General features: G+C 39.5%; 1 protein-coding gene across 4 annotated transcripts in view; it reads left to right on the top strand.

The window, feature by feature from the left end:
- NBN (nibrin) overlaps positions 1-19664 on the top strand; it is an 86594-nt gene that overhangs the window by 41401 nt on the left and 25529 nt on the right. For all 4 annotated transcript variants that reach the window (XM_033933402.1, XM_033933400.1, XM_033933401.1 and 1 more), the window contains 5 exons: positions 3483-3764; positions 5086-5569; positions 11266-11421; positions 14756-14869; positions 15851-15900. In XM_033933402.1, coding sequence (XP_033789293.1) covers positions 3483-3764; positions 5086-5569; positions 11266-11421; positions 14756-14869; positions 15851-15900 — 1086 coding nt within the window. The remainder of the gene's footprint in view (positions 1-3482; positions 3765-5085; positions 5570-11265; positions 11422-14755; positions 14870-15850; positions 15901-19664) is intronic.

A 19664-nucleotide genomic window follows, 5' to 3' on the forward strand; every position in this document is an offset into this window, starting at 1 on the left:
AGGACAATGCCATCGCCGACAAACTAAACACATTTTTTGCGTCTGTATTTACCGAAGAGGATATACACAACATACCGGAAGCCGACAGGCTATACGCAGGAAACGATGACGGGAAACTGACAGGGTTGACGGTCAGTCTAGTAGAGGTATGCAGGCAGATTGATAGGCTTAAAATCGATAAATCCCCGGGACCGGATGACATCTATCTGAGGGTAATCAAGGAACTGAAAGGGGCTATAGCTGAAATGTTCCAACTAATAACCAATCTGTTGATCAAATTGGGAAGGATTCCAGAAGACTGGAAAGTGTCGAATGTTACGCCGATCTTAAAGAAAGGTTCGAGGAGAAAACCGGGAAACTACAGACCGGTGAGTCTGACCTCGGTACCAGGAAAGATTGTAGAGCCACTGATAATGGACCACATCATTGATCACCTAGACAGACACAATAGCAAAGGAAGATCTTGCTTGACGAACTTGCTGCACTTCTTCGAGGGAGTAAACGAACAGATAGACAAGGGTGACCCAGTCGACATTGTATATCTGGATTTTTTCAGATGGGGTTCGACAAGGTCCCGCATGAACAACTACTTCGAAAAATTGTGAGCCATGGAATCAAGGGTGAAATATTCACGTGGATTAAAAACTGGTTGACAGATAGGAAACAGAGAGTGGGGGTAAATGGACAATACTTGGACTGGAAAAGCATCAAGAGTGGAGTGCCACGGGGTTCGGTGCTTGGATCCATGCTCTTCAACATATTTATAAACAACCTGGGAATTGGTACAAGGAGCGAGGTGATAAAATTTGCAGACGATACAAAGTTATTCAGAGTAGTGGGAACACAGAAGGATTGCGAAGATCTGCAATGTGACATAAACACACTCAAGAAATGGTCCACGACATGGCAAATGAGGTTTAATGTGGATAAGTGTAAGGTGATGCATGTCGGTAACAAAAATCTTATACACGAGTATAGGATGTCCGGTACCGCACTTGGAGAGACCCCCCAGGAAAGAGACTTGGGAGTACTGGTCGACAAGTCAATGAAGCCATCCGCGCAATGTGCAGCGGCGGTGCAAAGAGCAAACAGAATGTTAGGAATGATTAAGAAGGGGATCACAAACAGATCAGAAAAGGTTATCATGCCGCTGTACCGGGCCATGGTATGCCCCCACCTGGAATACTGCGTCCAGCACTGGTCACCGTACATGAAGAAGAACACGGTACTACTCGAGAGGGTCCAAATAAGAGTGACTAAAATGGTTAAGGGACTGGAGGAGTTGCTGTACAGTGACAGATTAGAGAAACTGGGCCTCTTCTCCCTTGAAAAAAGGAGACTGAGAGGGGACATGATCGAAACATTCAAGATAATGAAGGGAATAGATTTAGTAGATAAAGACAGGTTGTTCACCCTCTCGAAGGTAGAGAGAACGAGAGGGCACTCTCTAAAGTTAAAAGGGGATAGATTCCATACAAACGTAAGGAAGTTCTTCTTCACCCAGAGAGTGGTAGAAAACGGGAATGATCTACCGGAGGCTGTTATAGGGGAAAACACCCTCCAGGGATTCAAGACAAAGTTAGACAAGTTCCTGCTGAACCAGAACATACACAGGTAAGGCTGGACTCAGGGCACTGGTGTTTGAACTAAGGGCCGCCGTGTGAACGGACTGCTGGGCATTATGGACCACTGGTCTGACCCAGCAGCGGCAATTCTTATGTTCTTATACTGAGAGGAAGGTGCTGATGAGTGCTCAGCGTGCTGGTGTAGGCCTCAAGTCTACTTGCTGCCTAGGACTGTTCTCAATGCTGTAACATTCCGGGGAGGGGGGTGGGAGATAGTAAATGCGGTGCAATAAATACAGAGGACCAGTGATTGCATTAAACCAAAGTGAATGTAACGTGAAAGAATAGAGGTGGGACCTATGACATCAGTGCGCATATGCGGATTTTGTGCTTATCAGAAGTGCAAATATCCAGAGTTAACGTCCATTGACTTTAATGGAAAAAAAAACGGCACCATGGTGGTAGGGAACACAAATGGTAGATTAGATTAGATTAGATAACCGGAGCATGCACTTATCCGACCTTCACTTAGGTGGAGTGAACTGTAGTTGTTTTTAATCTTGAGGCAGTGAAAGCAAATCATTGAATTTATTGGACCGATACTGTAGATGTAGTGAAGTATATTGAAAGGGGTTTAACTGGACAAGAGAGACTCTTGCTTAGATAATCCTTCTGAGCTAGTTGGCCATTGATATTCAGTGGCACTTAACCAAGTAGGGCTGCTTAATATTGCTTCTAACCAGCCATTTCCTTACTGGCTAGGTTAAAGGTAATCTGTGGGCAGTGTTTAGGCAGAACTGCTACATTAGTCACTTAGTGGTGATATTCAGTCCACTTAGCGGATAAAGTTTGACAGCAAAACTCTGTCCTAATTTTATCCATCTACTGAATATCAGCTTGTACCTAGTTAACTTCCAGGTTTATGTTTATTGAGAGCTTCTATACTGCTACTGATGACTGGGGCATCAATTCAGAGCGGTTTACATGAGTTTCTGTAGAGCTATTACCATACAGCTTTTGCGAGGTGTTACAGTACCTGGGGCTCTATACTGAAATACACGGAGCTCTGTGGGGGTGTTACAATACAGAGCTATTAATATCGGTAGGATTATGCCATAATCAATCATCCTACTTATGTTACTGGCACATTGATCATCCTACTTAAGTGCACACGTTTATACCAAATCAATCATCCTATGTATATACACATATAATATCAGGTTACTATTGCAGCTAAATACACTATATTTACACACCTCCTAAGGAGGTTGGCCATGCCATCTAAATATAATCTATTTACACGTATCCCTGAAAGTTCTAGTTTCCTCTCTCTGTCAACTTCATAATTTCAATTGAAGTAGTCTTGAATTTTCCTGTGTCCAAGGATTCAAGACAAAGTTAGACAAGTTTCTGTTGAACGCTGGTAGGGCTAGTCTCAGTTAGGGTGCTGATCTTAGACCAGAGGGCCACCGCATGAGCGGACTGCTGAGCATGATGGACCACTGGTCTGACTCAGCAGTGGCAATTCTTATGTTCTTCGGTAGGGCATTCTGCTACATTGGCGCCATTACCGAGAACATTCTTGCCCTGGTGCTTTTGCATTTGATGTGTTTGAAAGAGGTTATAGCACTAACCCAGCTATCCAATACTAGAAGTCAGATATGCCTCACCTTTGAATATCTGGAGTGGCTTACAAACTTTACATTCGTGAGCTGAATTTTGGGCCCATGGTTTTGTAAATATAATTTCTCATTCTTAGTTCATTGGTTCTGTGTGTATGTTATGTGTTATGGATTTATGTATCTTTCATTTAAATCAAATTTTAATTACTGTAAAGATAGTTGTCAAAATAACATTTGTATGATGCAGTGTTTATAAGAGCAGTATTTAATGCGACTGGGATTTTCCTTTATGTAGGATGGATACAACTGGTGTTCAAGAAGTTAAAGAAACACCTAAATCGAGGCAAAAGAGCAAAGTGAATACACAGACTGTATCTACTGTAAAGGAGACTTTCAGTAGCTCTCATACCGTAAGTTCAGGGACGCAATGTTTCAAAAAGGACAGCAAGGCTGGAAGTCAAAAAAGCTACCAACAGTCACTCACAAAATTATGGGGAGTTGATAAAAGTGAAGACAAAGCTTCACAACACCAGTCCAATGTCATCAAAAACTACTTCCCAACAATTACCAAGAAAAGGTAGGTACAGATTAGGAAAGGGTGTTTCACAGCTGAATATTCAGATTTTTCATGGAAATTCCCTAGTCATGGTATTAACATCTGTTAGAAGTTTTATGATCTATTGCTTACCTTACAGGAGGACTACCATCCTTTTTTCCCAAAATATAAACAGTTATTTGCTAGAGAAAGTTGTGGAACAACTTTAACGCTAGCTTGAAATGCTGCTCAGTCTATGTGACAATTTGGGATTTCAAAGCATTGTATACTCCCATTTATAATCCACCCACTTAATTCTTCCCACTATTCTTAATCCAAAGCTTTCTATTTGATTTTGTTATGTATTTTACTAGATTATAGAAGAATAGTTGAGTGGTCTGCTGCATGTAAATGGGAGTATTCTATAAATTTAAACTCATAACAGGCTCTTAAATTTCAGTAACCTGCTACAGAATGAAGGGAATGCTGTCTTCCTTTAGGGAAAGGAGTTGGGACTTGTATTTGCCTTTTTGTAGTTTTACAACCACACTCAAAGTGGTTTACATACAGGTACTTCAAGCATTTTCCCTATCTGTCCCAGTGGGCTCACAATCTATCTAATGTACCTGGGACAGTGGAGGATTAAGTGACTTACCCAGGGTCACAGGGAATAGCGCAAGGTTTGAACCCACACAACTTCAGGGTGCTGAGGCTGTAGCTCTAATCACTGTGCCCTTTAAATGACCTCTTTTTAGTTGTGCTGAGAGAACTGACTTATACTACTACAGAAGTCACAGTTAAAGCTACAATGGTACATAAATTATATATACAGTGATGCCTTGGAATCCGAATTTAATCCGTTCCAGAACCCCGTTCGAATTCCAAGATAATTTTTCCCATTGAAAATAACAGAAACTGGATTAATCCGTTCCTTGGTCCCACAAACTCAAATTTTAAGGTAAAATATTAACAAATTTTAAGGTAAAATATTAACAAATATTCCAAAGCAGCATTCAGATTCTGGGGCAGAAACACACACATACAATGTGCAGAGTGTTTGGATTCTGGGACAAAATTTACTACAAAAAAAAATTTGGATTCCAAAGCGTTTGAGTTCTGGGGCGTTTGGATTCTGAGGTACCACTGTAAAATTATTGAACAAAATGACCATTTGCAATTATATGCACTAGTTTCAATCCCCTTTTATGCATCCCTTTGACCTCTTTCCACAATCCTTGGGGTGCAGAAACCACTGATTTAAGGCCGTCTGTAACAGAGCTATCCTTATGTGAAATTTGTATTTTATCATGTTGATAAAAATTGACAAAATTCGCTCTCTCAATCTTATTTTTCCTTATTTAAGGGAAAGGGATAAAGAAGGAGAAGAAATACCTTTACCTAAATTAGTCAAGATGGACAAGCAGTCAGCAGCACCTTTAAATCAGAGTCAACTTGTAACAGCAGCAGTAAGGGAAAACAGTATGCAGCAAAATTCTAATAATGCTTCTATTATAGTTTCTGAGTCAAACTTGCCTTCCACAGACACACATTTAAAAATTGAACTTGGAAACAGCAAAGCAAAGAATAATGAAATTATAACTAAAAATATCTCAAGTAAAAAGCCAGAAGTAAAAAAGAGAAAAGAATTGGACGATTTTTGTGAAGAAGATGATATAGTAGAGCTTGTATTTGAGAGCAGAGAACCAGAATGGGAATTTACAATGGACGATCAGGCACAGGAAGATAGGAGCAACACAAGTAAAAAAAGAAGGTTGGATTCAGAAATAAACATGAATAAAGGAGAAGTAAAAGATATACAAATAAAAGAAGAAAACAAGACTGCATTTGTAAGTATTATTCTTCTAGTCAGCATTTTAAATATCTGGCCATTTATTTATTTATTTATTCATTCATTCATTCAATTTTCTATACGTTCTCCCAAGGGAGCTCAGAACGGTTTACATGAATTTTTTCAGGTACTCAAGCATTTTTCCCTGTCTGTCCCGGCGGGCTCACAATCTATCTAATGTTCTTGGGGCAATGGGAGGATTAAGTGATTTACCCAGGGTCACAAGGAGCAGTGTGGGTTTGAACCCACAGCCCCAGGGTGCTGAGGCTGTAGCTTTAACCACTGTGCTACACACTCCCATTGTAATCTTATAGTATGCTATGTTCAAAATTTCACATGGTCCATACAAGCAATGGTTCAAGAATACAGAAGATTCTATCTCCTCAATGTAGGACAAAAGAGGCAACCTGTGATGCTCAATCTGTTTATTCATTGTTAAGATCCGACACGTATGTGTTTCAGCCTTAAGGCCTGCCTCAGGGGTCTTGTTTCCAATGAAGTGCAACTTATCGCATATATCTCTTATCTAAAAAGATGGTAATTAAGACACTTAGAAGCCTGATCCCTATACGGCAACAATCTCACGCATCCATTCAAAGTGAACATTTCCCATGAATCTGTCCAACATTGTCAGTAGACAAAGAAACTGTGTTCTATCTCTGCCTACTAGTTTTCAGAACCAGTAGGCAGAGTTTCAAAAAGAAGAATTTCTTATATGGATGTCATTAAAGTCAGATTCAATTTAGAATGACTCAAAACATAATATCTTCATTGGAGATGCATTCAGAATTGAAATTTAGACAAGAAATCTCAACACTATCTTTGTACTTTGAAAAACCTAAAATGGTTAACTGAATATACTCAAAACTCTTATCCTTAATCCCTCAGTAGCAACTCTTTTTACACAGGTTCATAGCCTGTGACTCATTCACTGTTGTTATCGGGTGAGTATATCTTCAATATTATTTCTAAAAAAAATCTCTGTATTTAACTTTAATATAATCTCTTAATAAGTAAGAATTTAAATTGCCATTAAACTTATCTTCATTATCCATGGGTCATAAAATTAATCGCCCTACTCCCCTCTGTCAGCCTGAACAATCTGGCATCTCTTCTTTCACTTCCTTCCTTCTATCTGCCCACTTCCCTTGGAATCTTTCCCTCTCTCTTAAACTATGCCCCTTTCCAAGTCTACTTTAAACTTTTCTTCTAGAGAGCATTACCATTGTAGCGATACACCTAGGCTGCCTGTAGTTTGCTCCAGTGCATTCGCTGTGACCTTTTGCACTCATGCGCACACTTCGGTTATCCGCACCTGACCACCATGGTCCCGTGTTTTTTTTACATTAAAGTCAATGGACATAAATTCTGGATATTTGCAATTCTGATAAGCAAACAATCCGCTTAGGCGCACTAATGTTATAGGTCCCACCTCTATTCATTCACATTATGTTCACTTCGTGCTGATGTGGATGAGCCATGTGTTTCGAAACAGCAGTCTGGTCCTGGCCAGGTGTTTGAACTTTCGGAACTGCACCATGGCGTCACGTGGACAAAAATTATTGTCTGTGGCTGAACGTGTCCACCATGCTGGACAAAAGTCATTGTCTTTGGCTGAATGTATCGATGTCTTAAAGAGACTTGACCAATGGGAGAGTCAGGTCTCTATTGCAAAACATTACAGCATTCATCCTAGCCAGATTTCTCAGATTTACAAAAAAACGCAAGCCATATTGAAAGACTGGCAAAACAACAGCAATCCTACCAGAAAACAGAAAGGAATTGGGAAGGCTGGAGACGTTGAACAGGCATTGCTGCGATGGTTTGCTGAAGCTAGAAGTCGACAACTGCCAATCATTGGACCTCTGCTGTTGGAGAAAGGAGCACAGCTATCCGAAGAACTGGGCGTAGAAGACTTCAAAGCAACAAACAGATGGCTAGAGAGGTGGAAAGTTCATAACGGCATAAAATTTAAGAAGCAGCATGGAGAAAAACATGACGCAGTTGAGTTTGGTGCAGAAAGATGGGTCATGGAAGTGTTGCCATCAGTCATTGGTGGATATGAACCTTGCAACATTTTCAATGCCAATGAGACAAGCTTGTACTGGCGTGCCGTCCCTGATGGAACATTGGCTTTCAAATGCAGCAAAACTGTTGGGTTCAAGGTGCCAAAGGAACGAATGACATTGCTGCTCAGTTGCAATATGGACGGTAGTGAAAAACTCGAGCCATTAGTGATTGAGAAGAATCGAAATCCTTGGTGCTTCAAAAACATTACATGCCTGCCTGTTGAATATGAAGGCAACAAAAATGCATGGATGACGGCGACATTATGTATTGAATGGTTGCAGAAGCTTGACAATCTGGTACAAAGGCGTAGGAGACACATTCTAATGCTGTGTGATAACTGTGCAGGACACAGCAATGACGTAAGACTAACCAATATCAAATTCTGCTGCCAAACACGACCTCTTTGATCCAGCCGATGGACCAAGGGATAATCGCAAGCTTCAAATGCAATTACAGGTCACTCATCCTAAGATATGTGATGGCAGTAATTGATGCAAGTACGGAATCCAGTCCCCAATTTGCTGAACTCGTGAGAAAAATGTTGATGCTTGACTTTCTTCATATGGTATCGGAGGCGTGGAGTCGAGTCTCATCATCTACGATTTAAAATTGCTATCGACGGGCGAGTTTCGTTCACGCATCTTTTGAGACACTTCGTCTATTGAACTCACAGTTGGACTCTCACCGCAAGAGTATGTCGCCACATCATTTGGCAGCACTAATTCCAATATCTGTAAAGTCATAAAGGACACTGCAGACAACCAAGAGTCTGCAGAGTTTGTTTCCTTCTCAGACGGGCTGAAGTCCCTACACATGCTGCGTTGATATCTGGAGATAAATGGCTGTCATGACTATGGACAGTTTTACAGCTTAAGTAGTCAGATACAGAGCCTGAATCTGCGTGCAGAAAACAATGACTGATTATTTCAATAGAATGTTGGTTTAAAAAAGGTTTACAGTGTATGTATTGAATTAAACGGAACAGTGTTGTTTCTATAACTGAATCGGCATGTATTTGGTGTGTTTTTTGTTGAATAAAAGTTTTATTGCATCTGACTACAGCGCACTGATTTTCCATGACTAAAAAGTGGTACTCCGATTAAGAGCATACTCCGTTTAAGCGCACGTGGCAGTCCTTTCCGAAGGACTTAAGCGGAGTCGACTGTATCCTATTTCCATAATGGTCAATTCAGGTCACAGGTATCTGGCAGATACCCAAATAGTATTCAAACAATAGACAACGTATCTTTATACTCAAAGAACCAATCCAGTAAATAATTATGATGAAGCTAATAGGGTATTTGGAAATTTAATAAATAATTCATATAGTAATAATATTTGGCATCTGTTTGCCTACCAATCAGTTTATCTATTTAATCACTCCATATCTTATTCCTTCTCTACTTTTTATCAAACACCATATCATTATATCTTAAATGTTGCTAACAATTTCATGGAGTTATATAAGCACAATTCTTTAGCCGAAGATCTATAAAAAAAACCAGTATTAAATATACAATTAAATTTTGGGGTAACCTAATAATGAAATTGTAAGACATTGATTAGTGGCATATATGAATTCAATAATTTTAATGAGTTAGTTATATACATAAAAAACAATTAAATAATAAAAATATTAAAATTGAGTATAATAAAAAGTTTTTTACCTAAACATATTAAGGGAAGGGATGGAGGACATGGTATAGATGATTAATCAATGTGGACTTGGGATAACATATGTTATGTGAGGTCCTGTGCACTGAAAACCACCAACATGGTATGATATACCCTATTCCTAGTTTACCACCTAAGATGTAATGATATGGTGTTTGATAAAAAGTAGAGAAGGAATAAGATATGGAGTGATTAAATAGATAAATTGATTGGTAGGCAAATAGTGCCAAATATTATTACTATATGAATTATTTATGAAATTTCCAAATACCCTATTAGATACCCAAATGGTAGCAACATTCCATGCTACCGATCACAGGGGCAAGCAGTGGCTCAATAGCAGACTATGGACATCCTCCAGGAACTTGTCCAAACCTTTTTTTAAACCCAGCTACTCTAACTGCTATTACCATATCCTAGCAATGAGTTTGAGAGTGTAACTATTCTTTAAGTGAAAAAATATTTTCTCCTATTTATTTAAAAAGTATTTCCCTGTAACTTCATTGAGTGTCCCCTAATCTTTTTAATTTTTGAAAGAGTAAAAAATTGATTCACTTTTACCTGTTCTGCACTACTCAGGATTTTGTAGACTTCAGTCATATCACCCTTTAGCCCTCCCTTTTCCAAGCTGAAGAGCCCTAATTGCTTTAGCCTTTCCTCATGTAAGAGGAGGACAGTACACCTTGGGAAGAGAACATGATCTGTTTAATAATATAATTCTGAAATTATTGAAGCTCTACTATTTAGGGGAGGCTTCAATTTAACTAGCGGTAGGGAGAACTGCACGACACTGAGTCATGTCAAAGTATCTATCTCCCAGGTTTGTGGAGCCAGCAAACTTGAATAAACACATCAAGTTGAAGGTGGTAGTCCACCTTACCCCAGTAGAACAGGGCAATTTCATTCCTATTAGTTGATCTTTGTATTGAAATATTTAATTGCAGTGGAGCAGTGCTGTGATAGATCACACAACAGGTAGCATGTTGTAATACTAAGGGGGTTCAAAGTGCCTCACCATGCAAACTGAGGAGCAGCAATGCCTATAGCATAATGAATCATGGTGAACATCCTGGGAACCAACATACATTGGTTCATGGCATAGAATAACTAACCAACCTATGGCAGGAAGTCAGATACAAGGGTAATTAATGCTAGCCCTTAGGTTGTGTGTGGTACATGATGACATGTGACTGGAGAGCTGTGGTCTGAGTTGTTCTGTAATGTATAATGTTTTCATGTTTGATTCATTATATCATGGAAAAGGAAAAGGGAGGGATGGGGCAAGTGTCACAAATGCTTGTCTTAAAGCATGTACTGCTTATAGTTTCTGTAATTTGAGCATCTAGAAGGCATTATTTCTTTATTGTAACATAAACTTTGAATTTTGAATTTCAGCTTTAGTTTTTCTCTTTCTTCATACTATTAACACATACACACACCTCTAATTTTAATTCTCTGCTCAGAGTAGTATTCTGTTTTGTCCTTAGAGCATAAGCTGGGTCTTGAATTCAAGCACTGGAGCATGAAAAGCTGACCTTTTATGAGAGGGATCATGGTCAAGCTTATCACCATGGTTTTAGAAAAATATACTTTGTTAATGGCCTAAGTTATTGTCTGCCTTTATCAGAATTTCTAAGGGTTATAAAAACTGCCAATAAACTGGTAGTGTACATTTCTCACAGCTCTGTCATTAAAGTCTATTCTAAGAGTGTATCTTGAATGAAATGTTATGAAAACATTTACTGGCAGTTTAGATACTGGAGAGGATAATTTAACTGATGGTTTGTTTAATTTTATTGGCCTTCTTTCTTGTTTTTGTTAAGCGTTTCACTGCCCCAGTGCGCTAGAGACTGAATTCTTACTGTCTTCTACAAATGATATGGCTGTGTTTAACTGCTTCTCTAAAACACTTGACCTAAAGTTGTTTGTTTTATATTCTTTCTTTTAAAGAGCTTTGAAAAACTTCAAGAAGATTCGGATATTCTTCCCAGCAAACTTTTGGTGACTGAGTTTAGGTCACTTGTTGTAAGCCGTTCCACACAATATAGTCAGTCAGCCATAAGAACAGAAAATCAGCATGTCAAAAACTTTAAAAAATTTAAAAAGGTAAGTGTGTAATGTCTGTAAGAGCTATAATGCTGTTTGTAATCTTATACTTCAAATAATCTTAATCTTTATACTCTGAGGTCAAACAGAATGCAGTATTCTCATTGATGGTGATTTTTCCAGTAGAGGCTGGTGCAGGAAATGCTCTTCTTTCTAGAAGTGTTTGTGGTTAGGTGACTTGCCCAGAGTCACAAGTACCTGCAGTGAGAATTGACCGCTATTCCCTTGGTTTTCAGGCAACAGCACGAACCATTAAGCTACTCCTACACTCATAGTTTTTGTATAAAAAAGAGTTGAGAATGCTATATAGACCAGTAGACTCTCTGTTAACCGGAAATCAAGAAACCGGCAAAAATAATCAAAGAAATATTACTTTAAAATAAAAATTTAAATACTTGGGTATCTCATTTATTGAATTTGCTACTGTTGACAATCCAAAATAGAGTGCGTTTTTAAAATAAATCCTTGAAGTGTTGTAGAATCAATATTGGTATTTTTAATATTTAATACCCAGTCTGAACAAGCAGGTCAAGACAGTTTACAAAATTTGCACTATGTGTAAGCTTGAAATCTTTTGATGAAAGCTTTCTTGTATTCACACAGCAGCCCTTTACATGAAAAAGTTTGGAGACCCTTGCTCTAGATCAGCCCTGCACAACATATGGCCCCCGAGCCACATGCGGCCCAAAACGGCTCTCACTTTGGCCCGGCTGTCACTCCGCTCTCATGCTCCTACTCTTCCCTCCTCGTCTCACCTTTAAAAGCACCGCTGCCACTGCTTTCGAGGACCAACAAGCTAATTACAGCAGCCTGCAAAGTGAACCTAGCAAGCTGTTGTCAGTCTCCACACATATTCCCTCTGCTGTGGTCCCGCTCCTGACTTCAGAGGAGGGGCGGGATCATGGCAGAGGGAACATGCTTCGGAGGCCAACGGCAGCTGCTAGGTTCGCTCTGCAGATTGCTGTAATTAGCTTAGCAGTGGACCGCGGAAGACAACCTCTCTCTCTGGGTGCGGGAAGCAGCAGAAGTAAGGCCCTGCCCGTCGCAAGGGCCCCGGCGGGACGCTGGATGTAGAGAGAGAGACAGAAAAGGACTTTGAGGAGGGGCAGGAAAATAGACGAAGACAGAGAAAGACAGGGCAGATGCTAGACTAGAGGAGGTAGAGAGGGAAACATCCTGAACCTAGGAGAAAGAGATGCCAGGCCCTGGGAAGGAGGAAGACAAAGAGAGAGAGACAGAAAGACCTGGATCAAAGGTGGGAGGACTCCAAATGTTAGCAAAAGGAAGATAGAGAGAGGGAGAAACCCGAAACAAAGGGGAGGCAGAAGAGAGGGGGCAGATGTTGGACTTGGGGATGTATAGAGGGAAGAGAGAGATATAAAGACTGCAAAGAGGTGAAAAGATTCTGGAACAGGGAGGGAGGAAGGAAGGAGAAAGAGAGAAGCAGAGAAAGACCTGGAAGAAAGGAGAACAAATGCTGGGGGAGAGGGGGAGTTGTAAGCAGAAGAAAGACAGGACCAAAGAGGAAAGACAGGAGGCAGATGCTAACTATGGGAGATGCAGGCAGAGTGGGAGAGACCCTGAGGATGAACAGAGAGATGGAAAATCATAACAGAGGAGGGAAAGAGGGAGATTACATTACATTAGTGATTTCTATGCCGCCAATACCTGGAACAAAGGTGGTGGTAGGTACAAAGGAGAGCTGACACTGGATCTGGGTAGGGTAAGCGGAGAGGGAAAAAAGATAGAGACCTGGACCCAAAGGGGCTGGGGCTGGATCGTGAAAGAAATGTTGGATGCACAGTCAGAAGGAAGTCCAACCAGCAACTAATAAAATCACCAGACAACAAAGGTAGGAAAAATGATTTTATTTTCAATTTAGTGATCGAAATGTGTCAGTTTTGAGAATTTATATCTGCTATGTGTATATGAAAAATGAAAGGAAAAAATTGCATTACAATTAGTAAAGGGGGCAGCATCTGGGGAAGAGCTTGGGTGGGTTTAGGGCAGAGCTTGGGAGGTCTATGGTTGGGGGCACTTTAGCTTGAAGTAGTTGAGAAACACTGCTGTAGGCAATCTGCTGCCACCAGTGCTTCTCCTGCCCTCTTCCCTGCCGGCACCCCTACTAGCGTCTCAGGGCCTGTCTGGAAGGCCTCTGTGCATGCGTGGATGTCAGTGTGATGATGTCACGCATTTGTGTGATGTCATCACGGCAACGTCCGCGCACTTCCGGGTGCCTCGAGCCGTGGCCACTACCTGCGGCCCTTGCTACATTTTCCGACTTTATTTCGGCCCTGGATCATTTTTGAGTTGTGTAAGCCCGCTCTAGATGCTGCTGCTGCTTTGTGCTATCACTGGTAGCTGCTGCTGGCAGCACTGTGTGGCTCAAAGACAACTGGGCCTTCTTGCTGCAAGGTGAAATGACTGTGCTGTGCAGCAGGCAGGAAATGAGTGAAGTGGAATGACTGGAGTAGAGAAACCAATGCTGTTGCTTATAATGTGTTGAATATTTATTAACCTAAAAAGCCAGATTAAATTTAATGACTAATTTTCTGCTGAGTTTCAGAGGTAGAGGGTGACCGATTTTCGGTTTGGCTTTCAGTGCCAAAATCAACCCCAAATCCAGTGCTTTGTCTATTCAAATGGAAATTCCCCCGACTCAATCACTCTCTGTCCCTCCTTCCCTGACCACAAGCAATTCCCTCCCACCATCCTTCGCCCTCCCCAGGTCTAACTTACAAGTCCTTGTGGTTTAATGGCCTTAGGACAGGCCTTAGGTCCCCAGCCCATTCCTTCTCCACAGTCAAAATGACTGTCACAGGAATTTACAACAACCATTTTGTAATAGGGGCCAGCATGAGCAGGAGCAACTGGGGACTGCTCCCACTCTTGTTCTTTCCAGTCTCAAAATGATTGCCCTGGAAAGTCAGGGCAGCTGTTTTGACTGTGGAGCCGGCAGGGGCTGGAACGAGTCTGGGATCACTCTTGCCCCAGCAAGGCCAGTGGACCACTAGAATTTCTAAGGCAGTTGTGAGGAGAGCCAATGGGTGGTGAGAGGGCAGCTTTCTGCTTGGGGGAGGAGGCCGGAGGAGTCGTGGTTTCAGTATTGGTTTCAACTGAAACAGTGGCAAATGTTAGCTGCAGATTCAGTTTGAAGCAAAACTGAAAACCCTGATTTTGATTGACCTCTATTCAGAGGCAGAGGTTGATAAATTAGCATACATTAGATCGCACAAAGTCTGTTATTCAATAAATGGTCTATATGTTTGTATGGTATCTGCACATGAGGCTTTTATCTTGCACTTATAGATTGGGCTTCTGGCTTTCTTGACAGGTGGCTTTCCCTGGAGCTGTAGGACTTCCACATATTATTGGTGGGTCAGATTTGATAGCTCATCACACACAAAAAAATTCAGAGTTGGAACAGTGGTTGCGTCAGGAAATGGAGGTAGGTGGAAAGTAATCCTTTTTTTTTCTCTGAGAGGACCTTTTAAAACAAAGAAGCTCTATTTTGAAACTAATTCCTTTGTTGAATAGGTTGGAAGAATAGCTTAGAATTTGTAGCCATTCTCTTTTTGCTGATTGGTTTGATCCTCATAAGTATCTCATCTGTCATAATCACTTTTCCCAGTTGACAGGCAACATGAATGATATCATTCCGTGGTGATGATATAGATATCAGTTTCTCAAAGTTAAAAAAAAACCAAAGGTCTTCCCAAGTATGTGTCTGGTTCTGTGTAGTAGATGCCTTTATGCTTCCCAGTCTGTTTTTGTCTGTGCTATACTCAGTCATGGGTCCTGCCTTCTTTCAGCTGCCATTTGAGTGTTTTTCATGATCCATTGCACTCATTTTTTTGTTCCTCTGTTTTCTCTTTGCCTCATCTTAAAATAACTTTTCTAGTTTGCAGTTGACACCCCTGTGCCTTTACCCATATAGGGCAATACTTTGACATATGTTTCTCATTTGTTTTAAATCTGCATTGTTTATATGTAAGTCTCTGCTGCTATATTGGTGAGTTGGCTGTTCTGTCAATTTTGCTTCAAAACCCATATTTGAGCTATCTTTTTAAGCCATTTATGGTGTACTTGATTATCCTACCCAAAGTTGCCTCTTGGGATTCTTATTTAAAGAAAAAATACAATTAAAATGTGTTTGGTCTTCAATGCATTTTTAATAGGAGGTATGAATGCCTAAACAGTTCCTATGAACATTGTCTGACATCATGTAAGAATACATGTGCTCTTTAAGAATATGTGTACTCTTAATCTACAAAAATTGCATACATCATATATCTGGCAGAGAAAATGGGTTTTCCTGGAGACTGGGGAAGGGTGGGAGTATGGGAATATTCTCATATACAGGTATACTGGTTTTCCCCTTCCACTTGTTTTATTTTCATTTTATGAAAGTTAATTTTTATTTTGTCAGGAGCAAAGTCAGCGGGCAAGAGAAGAGTCACTAGCAGATGATCTTTTTAGGTAAGTTTATATATATATAAGTTTATATATATAATATATATAAAAAAAATTATATATATATATATGTATATATATATATATATATATAATTCTTTTTTCTTTTGCCTGAAGTGTTTTTTTCCAAGTTGTAGGGCCCTAAATATTTGAGTATGACATTTACCATATTTTCATGCTACTCAAATCAGGTGCCAAATAAACTAATTTTGGTTGCAGCCTCTGTTTAATTGAATGTTGGTGCTGGTTAGTTCACAGCTAAATTGAATGCATTTTAACACACAGAACAAGTTACTAAACCTTGCTGCTTAACAGTAATTAAAAAAAAAAAAATCCTAGTTTTGTTCTTTCTCATTTCTTAAAAGTCAGTCTGGTCTTTATGCTGTGCCCCATAGCAGCAAAATGCTAATATCGCACTTAACTGTCTATAGTTTAACCAGTTAATTATTCTTGTAGTTAACCAAGACAGATATATGTTATATTTTATGTATGTAGCTAAATAAGAAAAGGAGTCTATTTTCTGTATTTGATATCCAAAAAATCAAAACAATTTTTATACAAGAAAAATATTTAAAAAATAAAAATGCCTCAAATCAAAAATACCTTAATGTACAAATGCATAAATGTATGTGTGAAAGTGCTCAGTGCCCAAATCTCCTGCAAGAGAGCTGCAAAGAGTTCAAAAAGGGACCATCATAGTATTCACTATGCCCCTAGTATATCACATAAAAAATGGTCTCTTAATCATACATGAGTGCCACTTCATATACACTTAAACCATGATCAACGCACTCACAGTAACCACTCAGTCATGTATGTGATTAAACCACTTATCTGTTGTTCTGGCTAGGTCCCACTTCAGTTGATTTCCAAGTCAAAGTTTACAAACGCGGCTCTACAGGATGACATCCCATTAAGTGCCATTCAGTGAACAAACTGCTCTATACCACACAATCTGTTTTAATACTCTTCTACCCAGACCTCAGTTTTGCTAAAATGGCTTCTTCAGGAAGAGTATAAGCTAAAACAAACAGACACGATGAGACCTAAAAAAGCCCACTCTCCCAGTGACACTCTCAATAAAGCCCCACACACACTAAATAATAATCATTCTACACATGCCCCACCTATTATACAATCAATATTATTCACAAGATTTCTAGGGAATTAAAAAAGGCTAATGTCTAATCTGTAGATCTCTGGGATTGTCCAGTATTTTTACTTTTTGTGAACCACATCGATCCAAGAGATTTTGCGGACTACAAATGTAATGTAAGCATAGCCATTACAATAAAATTATGGCTAACACCAGAAATAGGTAGAAAAAGCAGTATCCCAAAATGCTAAACAGACTTACAGAACAGTTTTGCAAATGCCATTCAACTAGAAAAGATAAATGACCATTGATAGACTTCTAAGCTCAAGAGTAGGTAACTCCAGTAGTCAAGAATCATGGGTTGATGTGATTTTCAGGATAACAAAAATATACCAAATAACCAGATTCTTAAACCTAATTCACACTTGTACCTCTAAATACTGAAACAAAAGCTGTAGGATTGGTATTTCCTACCTTTGCATAATATTTTACATTATCTATGTGGTTGATTTGGGAGATTTACTGGGGGTATCTGGAAAAAGGTGCAAAATGAGTAGGTCCAACATGTCATGTGACAAGAACCATATAAACATATATATTTCTATATTCATGCATAAAGCTAGAAAATGTTGATGGAAGTTGTCTGTATTGTACTGATTGAGTTGGTATTTTCCCCAACACTAATTTTGCCCCTGTTACATCCCAAAAGCAAGTTCTCTGATTGTCTCAGCCTAGATGTTGACAGGGTAATGTAGATTTCCTCCATTCAGAACACCATTCAGACTGTTTGTCCCCCCCCCCAAAAAAAAAGAAAAAAAAGAATACAATTTAAAAACCGGTGAGTCTAACGTCGGTACCGGGCAAAATGGTAGAGAGTATTAGAACAACTTAGGAATCGAGGAAACTCTTATATCTTGGCATCCCAAGTCCTCAAAATTTTCTTCACACTTCTACCTCTAACCCTCTGTTGTAGTTCCTTCCTATTTCTCCTACTGTAAACCTCGTCGAGCTCTACGAACGTGAAGATGATGCGGTATACAAACCTAAGGATTAGATTAGATTAGAACAAAATGACAGAACATACACTTAAGCATGGATTAATGAGAGAAATCTAGCATGGTTTTAGTCAAGGGAAATCTTTCCTCACCAATCTACTACATTTCTTTGAAGGGGTGAATGAACATGTAGATAAAGGTGAACCAGTTGATATTGTGTATTTGGATTTTCAAAAGGCATTGAAAGACTTCTGAGGTAATTAAAAAAATCATGGGATAGGAGGTAATGTCCTTTTATGGATTGAGAACTGGGTGAAAGACAAAAAACAGAGAGAGGGTTTAAAGAAGGGTAAATAGGAGTCTGTGGGGTTCCCTAGGAGTCTGTGCTGGGACTGCTGCTTTTGAACATATTTATCAATGATCTAGAGATGGGAATAACTAGTGAAAGAATTTGCTGATGGCACACAATTGTTCAAAGTTGTTAAATCGCAAGAGGATTGTGAAAAATTGCAAGAGGACCTTGTGAGACTGGGTATTAAAATGGCAGATGACTTTTAAAATAAGCAAGTACAAAGTGATGTGGAAAAGAGTAACTATAGCTACATGATCGGGGTTCCACACTAAGTGTCACTGCCCTGGAAAAGGATCTAGGTGACATCGTTGAGGATACGTTGAAACCCACAGCTCAATGTGCAGCATTGGCTAAGAAAGCAAATTAGAATGTTAGGAATTATCAGGAAAAGAATGGAAAACAAAGATGAAAATGTTATAATTTCCTTGTATCGCACTATGGTATGGCCGCACCTCAAATACTGTGTGCAATTCTGATCATCATATCTCAGAAAAGATATAGCGGAATTAGAAAAGGTACAGAGAAGGGAAATGAAAATGATTAAAGGGCTGGGATAACTTCCGAATGAGGAAAGGCCAAAGCTGCTAGGACTTTTCAGCTTGTAGAAGAAACAGCTCAGGGGTGATATGATATATAACATACTGAATGGAGCTATGATATATAAAATGGTGATATGATATATAAAATACTGAATGGAGTAGAAAAGGTAGATATGAATCACTTGTTTACTTTGTCCAAAAATACAGGACTAGGAGGCATGCAATGAAGCTACTAAGTAGATTTAAAATAAACCATAGAAAGTATTTCTTCACACAACGTGTAATTAAACTCTTGAATTCGTTGGCGGACAATGTGGTGAAATCAGTCAGCTTAGCAAGGTTTAAAAAAGGTTTGGATAATTTCCTAAAAGAAAAATCCATATGCCATTATTGAGATGGCTTGGGAAAATCCACTGCTTATTCCTAGGATAAGCAATATAAAATCTGTTTTACTACTTGGGATCTAGCGAGATACTTGGGACCTGGATTGGCCACTGTTGGAAACAGGATACTGGGCTAGATAGACCTTCAGTCTGTCCCAGTATGGCAATTTGTAAGATTCTGTTATGCTAAATAAGAGTAAAGCTGCTTTGTGATATTTAAAGTACATACACATTTCCAGATAGCCTTCTCCCAATCTGTAACTTGGAGTAACTTTATCCTGGAGTTTTTTTGGCAGATTTGTGTACTGCATGTTTAGACCTTTGCTTCAAACTCATTTCATGCAACAGAAAAAGTTTTATTCTTTATTCAGGAGTTTTCAAATCAGCTCATCTACTGTGACTGGG

This window comes from Geotrypetes seraphini, chromosome 2 (assembly GCF_902459505.1).
Source record: "Geotrypetes seraphini chromosome 2, aGeoSer1.1, whole genome shotgun sequence".
Lineage (NCBI taxonomy): Eukaryota > Metazoa > Chordata > Amphibia > Gymnophiona > Dermophiidae > Geotrypetes > Geotrypetes seraphini.